Source organism: Globicephala melas, chromosome 9, assembly GCF_963455315.2.
Source record: "Globicephala melas chromosome 9, mGloMel1.2, whole genome shotgun sequence".
Lineage (NCBI taxonomy): Eukaryota > Metazoa > Chordata > Mammalia > Artiodactyla > Delphinidae > Globicephala > Globicephala melas.
In genome coordinates, this window is record NC_083322.1 from 95269410 (window position 1) to 95282155 (window position 12746).

The 12746-nt window shown below is 44.0% G+C and overlaps 1 protein-coding gene across 8 annotated transcripts in view; it reads left to right on the forward strand.

Moving 5' to 3' along the window:
* HECW1 (HECT, C2 and WW domain containing E3 ubiquitin protein ligase 1) overlaps window positions 1–12746 on the forward strand; it is a 479149-nt gene that overhangs the window by 365764 nt on the left and 100639 nt on the right. For all 8 annotated transcript variants that reach the window (XM_060304845.1, XM_060304844.1, XM_060304842.1 and 5 more), the window contains 2 exons: window positions 4156–4306; window positions 12024–12166. In XM_060304845.1, coding sequence (XP_060160828.1) covers window positions 4156–4306; window positions 12024–12166 — 294 coding nt within the window. The remainder of the gene's footprint in view (window positions 1–4155; window positions 4307–12023; window positions 12167–12746) is intronic.

A 12746-nucleotide genomic window follows, 5' to 3' on the forward strand; every position in this document is an offset into this window, starting at 1 on the left:
ATATGTAACATTTGTAAGAAGGAAGTGACACCCCAGACATTAAATATTCACTTAGCATCAGATATGTTCGTGAATTCTAGAACATCCCTGTTTTGGCTTGGGCTCATTTTTCAAGCAAAGATAACCTTTAAAATTTGATAAATTTTACAACTGCAAGATCTTTCCAGGATGCAAAGAATCAGTGTTTCTTTCCATTCTTTTGCCCGTGCTTACATTAAGCCGTTACAGTTTTGAAAGAAGAAAGGTTTATTCCTTAATTCATCTATTCTTGGCAATGTGATATATTTTACATTTACACCATTCTTCTTTTCAATTGTAATTTATCAGTGATAAACAGTGTCTTTAATATGTAGAATAACTTAAAGGAATACCGCATTTGTTTGGAGAGACCAAGACAAACATTATGTTCTTTAACTTTTGATCCCTGATTTCTTTCTTTATACATTGATTTATGGATATTCCATAAATGAATAGTAAAATTTCAGTGTCACTGAAGGTACTTCCTACTTAGAAAAATACCTATAGCATGTTCTCTCCAAGAAAGGAACATTTTCCCCACAACAGAAAAACCTATCAGTGGGTGTGTACATGAATTGACCCTCAATCCATGCAAGAGTAATAACTAGTTATTCATACAGATATTATAGATAATTGAATATAATATATTCTGTTTTAAAGAATTGCTTTATATAAGCTGCTTTTGATAATGAAACAAATTTCTTCCAGATAGGTTTCAATTTTCTGTCCATGTGACACTGAAAAATATTAGAAAAGTTGGTAGTGAAGCTAACAACTGAATTTTCTTAATCTCACATAGTACATGGATGACTTCATCAGATAGTTATTCATTGAATAAGTATTTATTGAATGCTTACTCTATGCAAGCAAAAAAGGCAAAGATCCCTGCCCTCAAGGAGCTTACAGTCTAGGCTGGTAGAGACAGATAATAAACAGGAAAAAGAATAAATGAAGAAATAGTGCAGCACATTAGATGGTCTTAAGTGCTGTGGGAAAACAAAAGCAGAGCAGGGTAAGGGGAATCTGGAGCATGTGGTGGTGGCTGGATTGCCATTTTAAATAGGGTGGTTGGGTACACTTCGCTGACAAGGCAACATTTGAAGCTAGACTTAGAAGTGTTAAGAAGGTTATCCACCCAAGTATTGGGGAAGAAGAGCTTTCTGAGCAAACAGAGCGGCCTGCCTGGTGGGTTTGAGAAACAGCAAGAAGGTCAGTGTGTCTGGATGGAGCGGATTTGGGAGCGAGGAAGCAGCAGGAAGAGGTCCGTCTATCGGGGGCCCAGATCCCCTAGGGCCTTGTAGACCACTTAAGGGTTTTGGCTTTTACAGTGGATGAAAGGGGGACGTTGTAGGTTTTTGAGCAGAGGCGTGACATTGCCTAACTTAGGACTTAAAAGGTTTTCTGTGTTGGCATCAAATTGTGAGGAGGAAAAATAGAAGCCCGAGACCCAACATAAGATGCTTGCAGGTGAGAAAGAGTGGTGGCTTGAGCTGGCGGGGAGCAGAGGACGGGGTGAGAAGTGGTCAGATCCTGGCCAGATATTTTGTGGGTAGATTTGCTGAAAGATTGGTTGTGGTGTGTGAGATACAGAGAAGGGTCAAGAATGACCTCAAGAGTTTTAACCTGGAAGGATGGAGCTTCCTTTAACTGAGAAAGGAAGAGAAGGGCGCAGATAGAGCAGGTTTGGGTGGGAATGAGCTGAAGCTTGGTTTTGATCGTGTTATATTTGAGATGTCATCCAGGTATCGGTGTTGAGAAGACAGTGAGATGCAACTGAAGTTCAAGATAAAGGTCTAAACTACAAACATGGTATTGCACTTGTTAATGTACAAGTACAAATTTACAGGCTTTTCATGGTATAGTAATTAAAATAGGATTCATTATTAGGCTCTACATTGTTCTTAGACTTCATGGAAAATATATAGTTTAATATCTGACAAGGCTCCCCAACCACAGATGAATGGACACACATGAATGACTCTAACTCTCCCAAGGTCATCCGTAAAGGTACCATTTTCAGGAGTCTGTTTTGGCATCACAGGGCCAAGTGCATCAGACATGCTGAGGACTGAAGTTCCATTCGGAACGTGTTTTCTTTATGCGATACTGTTTATACAGTATGTGAAAGCAAATTCTTTACAAAGCAACCCAGAAAACACACTTATAATCTCTAATTGCGCTTAGCTATTATTTTCTGATTATTGATAAGAGTTTAATTAGCACTCTGCCTTCCAGGTCCTTAATGTATTGACAAGAGGGCCTAACTGTCTGGCTTGCCATTCTTTTCCATGAGTGGCTTGGAAATGTTGAAACTCATAGAAATTATTATTCTCGCTGCACCATACTTGAGTTATTTTCCTTGGAGAATCTATCAGACTGGAGGCTTGTCTTTGAAGGAATCCTTCCTTTACTGTGGGCACCTGGAGGGCAGGGATGTGTGTTAGTCAGCAATGTGTCCTCAGGACCTGGCATGGTCTCTAGTTCGTAGTACAAGGAGGAGTTTGTTCAACTGAATTGAGTAACACGATACTCTTCAAAGATTAACACTCATTCTTTGTTGGATGACAGTCATGTTGGGTTCAAGAAAAAAAAACACCCAGTTGCTGCTAGTTTGGAAATCACTGAAATTTTTTAATGTTTGGCTCGAGATTAATTACCTAGTAGTTACACAAATATACAATTTCATCAATGAGCTAATTAACATTTACAACTAACAGTTGACAACTGGATCATCTAGTAGGCAATTTTAATCACAACCTTCTAGAATATATTTATACAATCTGACCACATTTTTTTTTCTTCAATTTGTCTTATAAGCTGAATTTGGTGTTTTCTGGTAGTTTTAGTTTTCCTTGGGCATTATTTGGCAATCCCTCAGGTAAATGTCAGACATAAGCCATCATGTTCTCAAACAGCTTGAACCACACACATATCAAACCATAACTATACCAAATATATTGAGGTTTTCATTTTAAAAACAATTGGGAGTTGCTATGTCATTACCTGAATGATACTTTTTCAATAGAATTGTTAAACATCTGACCTACTCCCAAAAGCTATGGCTTTTCTCACTTAAAAGCCTGAATGGTTTTCCTCATTTGCAGTCATTTTTGCTTTTTCTTCTTTAGTCTAACGTAGTTTTCAGCATAACTTTATCATGAAGCTGTTATTTCCACCACAGTTTTACACGTGGAACCTAAAAGCTTTGCGCATCTCTGTACAGCAGACATTGCTCATCTTTTTTTAGCTCAGGTGTGTACGTATGACTTCCAGCTCTCTCAGTTTTGAGCACTTTTTCATCCTATCACCCCAGCCCAGCTCCTACATTTATCATGGACTGTATCATCTATGCTTCCACCTTTTAGTTTGTTGCTGTGCTTAAATTTGAGAAGGAAAGGAATTTAGCTTTATCTTGGGCTCCCTCTACTGTTTGGGATAGTTATTTATCAACAAGGAGATACTCCAAAGCTAGTTAATAGTCGTGATTGGCTTTGTTTTGGTCGAGAGATATTTGGCAGCCACAGGTGGGTTGAACGTACACTGTGAATTCACAACTCTAAGGATTGAATGTGTCCATTCTTTCTCTCAAGAGGAATGGCAATCAATTAAGGCTGCTAAGTATTAGATAGAGGTTATATGAAGCTGCACGTACATACAGTGCATTTGAGAACTGTAGTCCAACCTGGTTTTAATATGAGGGCCATTATTCCCTTCTGAGCAGCCATCCTCCATCAGATTTAGCAAAGAAAGGATTCTTCCAGCATTAGAGTGTCAGCTGTCACCAGAGGACATTTCCAGTCTTCCAGCTGTCATTTGAGTAGCCAAGAAAATTGACAAGATGGAATTTTTTAAAGAAGGAAATAAACATTCCATTTTCTCTTTAGAAATTGTTAGAATTTTAACACAGGTCATACTTGAGTATCCCCAGTTACTGTTTAAAATGGCCCAGCAGAGCATCTGAGTCCCATGGGCTCTTTCCTGGAATGCCAACTCCATGCCAATGCCTCAGAGGTCACCCAGGTGCTCTGGGCAGTGCTTGGTCTTCAGCAACTGCAAAAGACCTGGAAGTGGTGTCTGTTTCACATGGATCCGTAGTTTGTCCTTGATTTTTCTTTTTGCCTTTTCGTCACGCGCTAGACTGGGAAGCTCGCATTGACAGCCACGGGCGGGTCTTTTATGTGGACCACGTGAACCGCACGACCACCTGGCAGCGTCCCACATCAGCAGCCACCCCCGACGGGATGCGGAGATCCGGGTCCATCCAGCAGATGGAGCAACTCAACAGGCGGTGGGTGATCAGCGTGCGGTGAGCCCCTGTAAAGCAGTGAAAGGAGAAGGGCAGCTAAAGAAACCCCCTTTTATACTCTCCTGCTCAGATTGTATGAGGAAACTGCAAAGTAATTAACCCATTCATAGTTAGTACCTGGAAAGCTAGATTTAAAATTTGCTGAGGAGACAAGCTAAGCCTAAGTGTCATTTAAAGACGGGGAATCCTCTTGACGGCCCAGGCTCGAACACAGGTGTTCTTGGCCAAGGGCCCATGGACCACCCCCCACCCAGGTATTCACTGAGGGCGTCAGTGTTCCAGGAACCGTCCAGAAACTATATGCAAAATTATACACGGATGCACGTTTATCTACCAGACTCATACATATCTGTCATAAGATTCTCAAACAGGTCCAGAACCCAAACAGTTTGAAAACATTCCAAGGATAGGGTCAACAGAATACTAAAAGCTGCCTGGAGAAAAAGCTGCCTCATATATCTCTATATTCATGCCTACCCTGGTCCCAGAATTGCTATATACTCAGAAATATACATTCTTAAAAAGCTTTCATCATAGAAAGAGAAACATTTAAAGATACTTTTTGAGAATTGTTTTGTCTAAAAACTAGACCCCTTACTAGTTTTTAGTAAGTATGTAAGGATGTCATTTTGTTTTCAACATGCAAATGAAACCCTAAACAGCACCTCTCCCATGCCATAAGCTAGTATGAGCATCATACCCAATATCTTGCTTCTTTAAGACCAGGACAGTGGCTTTTGGATACTTTTAGTAGCCAGGAATGCAGACTGCAGGCCCAACTTCGTTTGTATCCACATGATGTCTTGCTAGTGTAAAATAAAGGAAAAAGGTGGAGAGGGACTAAAAAGAATAACTAACTGGGTTTGGGGGACACAGCTATTGATAACAAATATCTTTTGAAAGTTAACTGTAGCCTCCAGAAAAAAAAAAAAAAGTAGACAATTCAGTCCTATTAAAATTGCACAGAAACAAAACATTGAACTTCTGCTTACCGTTGTTGTAGAGAGAGAAGGATGCTTTAGGTGAAAATCACCAGGGGTTCTTCTATTGCTTGAGCATTTGGAAGACATTTGCTTTCCATTTCTCCCCATCAGTATCTGAGTGTTTTCGGTCATTAATAAGAACCATAACCGGTTTTTATTGGCAGTGTACTTCTCTAGTCATTCCCACAGAAAGAAAGCATATTACAAGGAAGAACATACTAAATATAAATGCACCAAAATCCTTGGGAGTGTCCTTTCATGGTGATTGCAACAAGACTCCTACAACTAAAAATGCAAAGGACGCAGCAAGCTCATTTTACATAGAGACTGTGTTCAGATGCCATAGGCAGAAATAGCCTCAGGGTCTGTCTTGCCAGACAAATAAGCTGAAATAATTTACCAGACTAAGAAACACGGAGAGCAGCATCAGTCTATATCTACAAGAGGTGTAGTTTGAACACTAAAACAAAACAGTAAACCAGAAGCAGAAGTAAACACCTTGACCTGTGACATAAAAATCCTTGGAAGTTCGTTCACGATGTTCAGGTTGTATGATATAAAAATGAGGCCAGGGCTTCCCTGGTGGCGCAGTGGTTGAGAGTCCGCCTGCCGATGCAGGGGACACGGGTTCGTGCCCCGGTCCGGGAAGATCCCACATGCCGCGGAGCGGCTGGGCCCGTGAGCCATGGCCGCTGAGCCTGCGCGTCCGGAGCCTGTGCTTCGCAACGGGAGAGGCCACGGCAGTGAGAGGCCCGCGTACCACAAAAAAAAAAAAAAAAAAAAGAAGCCAATTCCATCCTGAACCAGGCCTCTAGAGAAGTGTACAGGCTTTGATGTGTAAACCCCTGTGCCCTCCAGTGGAGCTGAACATGCTGAGAGAGACCAGACTTTGCTGAATAGCAAGTTGTATTTGCTGCATCCATGTGGACAGATAAAAAGAAAAGGAACTGAGTGATTTGAGAAAGTGCTTATTTCTTGTGAAAAATCCTACCTAGGGAAGGTCAGATAACCTTCAGATAAGTATTCAGGCTCTTCAATGCTTATTTTAACCTATTGCTTTCAAGCATTTACAGTTTTCCAGTGATTTGGCCTGATAATGGCAGCCACAGAAGGTATACTGTCAGTCCTTTATCCATCGCAGATGTGATCACACACAGGGGGGCATGTGTTTGGTTAGCAGGAGAAATTTGCACTCATCACCTTCTCACAGCAAGATGGAAATATTTCTCAGTGTTGCAAGAAGGAGTTTCTCTTGACTCCTGACAGGGTGATTGTGAAAGACAAATGTGTTTGTGCAAGGAGATGCACACTGCAAAATGAGTGGACAATGTAGTGTGCGGTGACCACACTCCCTCGGCCACCCCCCAAGTGGCCTTTGTGGCTTTACCACACGCTTCCACTGCAGGAAAGTCCCTCATTGCGTGCCTTCCACCTGGCACTCATCTCCATCCTGCAAAAGCCTAACCCGAATGTCACATGGTCCCTGGAACCTCCCCAGAGCTCTCCGCACAGAGCCAGTGGCCACCTCCTCTGCAGCCCCATGACTGATGGCCCATCATGCCTGCCACTGGTAACTGTCCTTCCCTTCTTTCTCATTCTTCTGTGTCCCTCGTCCCGGTGCCTGGATGGGGCCAGAGTTTACCAGGACTCAGTACAAGACCATTTCCCGAGTTCATTCCTACACGTTCAAAATATCCTGAACGAACTAACTCTACCTTCTTCGCAAATATTTATTGAGGAAACCGAAAATATAAATACATAATCTCATTTTAAATCATCAACTCAAGTTTGATGTTTTACTTATTTGGATAAAATTATTATACTATTGAGAAATGCAAGTTTTAAATAAGCAAAAAAAAAAGGCTTATAATCCTACTGCCCGAAGGATTAGCTTTCTTAAAAAAATTACCTATCTTCAAATTTCATATGCACAGTCCTTATACAGCTCTAATGATAATATAGCTTTATATTCATTTTTCACTTCCTACATTATAAGCATTTTCATATTGCTACATAGTCTTAAGATGATCACTTAAACGATGGTATTCCAATGAACAGATGTAATTTAGTTAATCTGACATATTGGATGTTTCACTTATTGCTTTTAATCACTATTTTGGATAAGGCCCAAGTGTATGTAAAATATTAAAATTGTCTTAGAGTGTTTCTTCAGGGTTATATTCCCAAAAGAGCAGGCCAAGAGAGATCTGCGTGGTTTTGGTATTTGATATCAATGCTTAAAGGTTTTCTAAAGTGTGTTTCTACGGGTTTACTTTGCTAGCAGCAATACCTTGCCTTCCATCTCATCTTTTGGTGGGTTTTTGCTGACTTAAGTGATTCTCCTCGTGTTTTCTGGTGCTTCTTACATTTCACTTCTTGGAGGGAAGGTCAACTTCTGTTTCCATGAGCTTTTCTTTTCCCAATTTTAGCTCCTCCCGTGAGAATCGTCTGCTCCTATGGGCTTTGTTCGTTTGGTTTCGGTTTGGTTTGGTTCAGTTCGGTTTGGTTTTGGAAGGTTTCTTTATTCCCGGTTCGGTTTTGTGTGTGTTCCTCTGTGTGTCCCTTTGCAAATTAGACATTCCAGCTGCCTTCCTTACCAATTTCCATAAACCCTATATAATATAAATATTTAACCTTTTTCTGCAAAAAAATAAAGTGTGAGGGGGGCATTGAAGGATATATATATTTTTTTAATTTTATTTATTTATGGCTGTGTTGGGTCTTCGTTTCTGTGTGAGGGCTTTCTCCAGTTGCGGCGAGCGGGGGCCACTCTTCATCGTGGTGCGGGGGCCTCTCACTGTCGCGGCCTCTCTTGTTGCGGAGCACAGGCTCCAGACGCACAGGCTCAGTAGTTGTGGCTCACGGGCCTAGTTGCTCCGCGGCATGTGGGATCTTCCCGGACCAGGGCTCGAACCCATGTCCCCTGCATTGGCAGGCGGATTCTCAACCACTGCGCCACCAGAGAAGCCCCTGAAGGATAAATTTTGATGAAATAGAAGAGAACCAACTCTCTGATCCCCTCTCTCATCTTTAGAACAAAGAGAGCCTCTGAGGCTGCAGCCCTGCCCTTGCTGGGTGATCCTCCACCAACTGCTGTGTGTCCTGCTTCCCCAAGACTGTCCTGACTTCAGCCAAGGCCAGGGGTTGGGTCTGGCACCTGGGATTTGAGGCTGTTGACTTAGTAAGGCGTGAGATAAACCAGGTGCAACTGAGGACATGTGAAGCAGTTTGTGAAATTGCTGACATTTCCATCGAATAAAATTATAATAAAAATAAAATATTTCCTCGTTAAAATCCTCTTCAGTGATCACTGCAATTTGGGAAGTAAAAGAGAGGCTACAACGTGAGGTTTGTCTAAGCCCTTTCCAGGCATCTGTTGCTGAGTAACAAAGCACCCCAGACTGGGTGACTTAAAGCAACAATAACTGACTATTATCACCATTATCCTCATGAGTATCATCCTCTCTCATGGTTCTCATGGTTGACTGGGTTCAGTGAGGCCCTCCTCTGGGTACCTCATGGTTGCAGTCAGAGGGTGGCTGGGCTGGAGGCTCACATATCTGGAGGCTGATGCCAGCTGTCGGCTGGGATCTCAGCTGTGATTGTCAACCAGAGCACTTCCACGTGGACTTTCCACGTCGCCTGGGCTTCCTCACAGCATGGCCTCTGTGTTCCATCACAAGCTGTCGCTTTCATTATTGTCTGTTAGTCCAGGTAGCCACAGGACCTTCCCGGGTTCAAGGGGAGGGGACATTGATTCTGCCTCTTAGTAGGAGAGTAGTCAGGTTCTGGAAGAAGCTGTGGACTGAAAATATCGTTGAGCCACTTTTGGAAAATGCAGCCTGCCTTGAGCCACTTAGGAGATCCTCCAACAGCAGCTTCCTTGGTCTTTGGCAGTCCCCCTTCCTCTCCCAGGTCAAGGTCACAAGCTCAGGTGGCTTCTCACCGACCCACTGAGTACCCCACGTGTGGCTGCATTACTTGAGTTCCAGCAAAAAGAACATCACAGACAGACAGCCTGCACCTTCCCCACAGCCTCCCTGCCACAGGCGTGTGGAGGGGTAAATAAAAGCAAGTGTTTCTCTCTCCGATTCCTTGCTCATTCCTACCCCTTCCGCATTTTCTCATAAGAGGCCTTCTCAGGAATGCCTCCCAGTAAGTGCTGCAGGCAGAGCCGTCTTCCGCCAGGTGGCAGGAGCGAGTGGCTGAGTCTCTTTAGATAAAATAAAACTTAAAGAAAGCCCCGCACCAGAGAGCCTCAAACCTAGATGTAGATAATACCACCTGAAGAACTTGTTAGAAATGCCGATTTCAATTTTGCCCCAATTTCTGTAATTATAATTATCACCCAGTTGATTCTCTGGCAAGTGGTCTGGAGACCACACTTGAGAACAAAACTCCTCTTTATTATTTATTTATTTATTTATTTATTTTTGGCCGGGTGGCATGTAGGATCTTAGTTCCCCAACCAGGGATCGAACCTGTGCCCCCTGAAGTGGAAGCGTGGAGTCCTAACCACTGGACCGCCAGGGAAGTCCCCAAAACTCCTCTCTAAAGGTCAAGGAGAGGTCACTAGTCTTCAGAATCCCTGCCATGGAAGAGCTTGTCCGTGTAATAATACGTTCCCCATGCCCCCACCTTGGATTGCACCTGGCGACCTGGCTACTCGCTGCTCCCTGGAGGCTCCCTCCTCTTCACGCCTCTTCCTCCACTCCCACTTCACTTCTCTGAGCGCAAGACCCATACAGCAACGCTCCCCTGGCTATTGTCACTTGTATGACCTCAAGGACCTCCAGGTCACCATGTCCAAATCCACACTAAAATCTTCCCACCAACCTGCCCATCCTACATGGGCTTCATCAGTACCGGCATCTCCACCCACCTGCTCTAAGTGGGCGCCTCGAACTTCACAGTTGTCTCCTCTGTCTTCTCCAACCTCCATACCCAGTCAGGTCCCAAATTCTGCTGAGTCTACATGTAAAGTTATTACAAACTCTGCCACTAAAGATCTCGTCAGTCTGACCGCTTCCCTCATTCCTGCTGTGCCGAGAAGAAAAGGGAAGCGGAATTCCTGTCCTGTGCCCTGGTGGGGCCGAGAGACAGCAGGCAAAGTCAAGGTCATTTAGCTAGGAGGAAGAGGGGCTACAAAGAGTGAAGGACGCAGAGCAGAGCAAAAAGGAACAAGACAGCTGGACACCTGCCTACAAAACACAGTGTGAATTAGGCAGGGAGGTTTAGGAAATTTCTGTGAGTGTTTTGTGGGCAGATATAGGTGATCTTAGTATCCCTACAGAATGTGGGTGTCCCCTGCCCCCAGCAGCATCCTTAGACACCAGCTTTTTCCACCACCCCTGCCTGGTTCCAGGCTTCTGCATCTCCAGCCTGGAGCGATGCAGTCGTTCTCAGCTGCTCTCCCCGACTCCAGGGTCTTCTCCTCCCGCACCCTCCACACAGGTGGGGGTCCTTGTAGAACTGGACCTGCCTCTCTCTTCCAGCAGCTGCTCAGCCCCTGCAGTGACGGTTCTCAGAGTTGGTCCCCGGACCAGCAGCAGAAACTGCATCACCTGGGAACTAGTCAGAAATGCACATTCTTGCCTCCCCCACCCCATCCCTGGACCTGCTGAATCAGAGAGACACTGGGGATGGAGCCTGTGTTTTCACAGGCCCCGTAGGTGATCCTGATGCAGCTCAAGTTGGAGGACCTGGGCCTAGAGAAAAACGTTCCAGCCGCCGCTGGCCACCTGCTAGGCGCTCCCTGCCGCCCCTGCTGGTTCCCTGGCACTGCCCGAGGCCCACACATCCTGACGCCACCACCAACCTTCTTGGAGTTCTCCCAGCTGCAGCCTTTTGCACATGTCATTTCCTCCGTGTACCTTCCCTACAAGCTCCCCGACACGTCATACTCTGACTTCAGGACGCATGTGCCTTGGGTGTTTCCTCGTCTGTGTCCACACCTCTTACACACCTAGGGCAGCTTGTTCACCTCACTAGAGTCACGGTTTATGTGCATTTCCCCTCTTTGTTCTGTCCTGACCGTGAGGGTTCAGAGGGCGAGATCGCATTCCAGTCTTCTCTTTGGTCTGGAAGTCCAGCGCAGAGCCAGACACACTGGAAAAGTCAGTAAATATTTAGTAAGCACCTGGTTAGGCAACTGACTGGCCAACTGACTGACTGATTCCCAACTTGGAAAGAAAAATCAAAGTAATTCAATTACTTCAAAGTAATTCAAGTAAGCAGAAAGCATTTATTTGTCTGCCAGTGTGTTTTTAGCGTGTAACCTTTGCACACCCCTTGCCAGTCCTGTCAGTTACCTGTTAAATAAAAACAAGTGAGTAGAACTTTTATTTTAGTTTGTAGACTTATCACCATCAGGGAGAGGTGCTTTGATATCTTAGTTGTAATATTTTAAGTTCCTTCCCATACCATTATTTTAGATTTAGCCTAATTTCATTTAACGCAGGGTGAGTTTTTTGAAGTCACCGTACTTGAAACTCATCACAGCTTACAAAACAAAAAGAAATCAAATCATCCAGAGATACTTGGAGTGTTAATTGTCTTGGGTATCTTGTGGGGATTTTGAGCATTTCTTTCCTGACTTTTTTGACCTCCAGGACAATCCTTTACTGATTTCCCCACTTATCTGATTCAGAGCATCAGCCCCTCCACGAGCCACCAAACCAAAGTTAACTCCTGTCTTTGCACTTTCTGACACAAAGGTACCAAAATATTCAGCGAACCATTGCTACAGAGAGGCCTGAAGAAGACTCTGGCAGCCAAAGTTGTGAGCAGGTCCCAGCAGGAGGCAACGGAGGAGGTGGCGGGAGTGATTCAGAGGCTGAAACTTCTCAGTCGAGCATAGGTATGCAGGATGGGCCCAGACTCCTGGGATGCGGATGGGGAAAGGAAAGCGGGGCGTGGGCGAGGGCCAGCGGGAGAAAGGGGCTTGGCACCAGCAGGGTAAAACAGACAGACGTTTCCCACCAGGAACGTAAAGGGAAAGTGGATTCACAGTGAAGAGACCTTGCACCTGTGCATCAAGGCAATTTTTGGTTTCGGTGGCTTAATCACTTCTTATTAAGTAAATTTATTTGTTGGTGTCCTAAGGTTGTTTTCCGCTTATAAATAAAACATACGATAAGAATTCATGGTCTGCTTCCAAGGAGCCACATGACAACAATAGGAAGACTTGTTTGCATTTAGAATAAAATACACAGCAGAAACGAGCACAACATTGTGAAGCTATTATGCTCCAATAAAGATGTTTTTTAAAAAAATAGGAAATAGTAAAAAAAAAAAAAAAAATTTTTTAAAGAATAAAATACAATCCCCCCTGAGGGAGGAACCTGGGAGTAAAGAGAACCGGCAGGCTTACGATTATACATGGCCGCCTGGGAGCATTTTTTAGCAAATACCATCAGCATCCACTAGGGGGGTCTGGT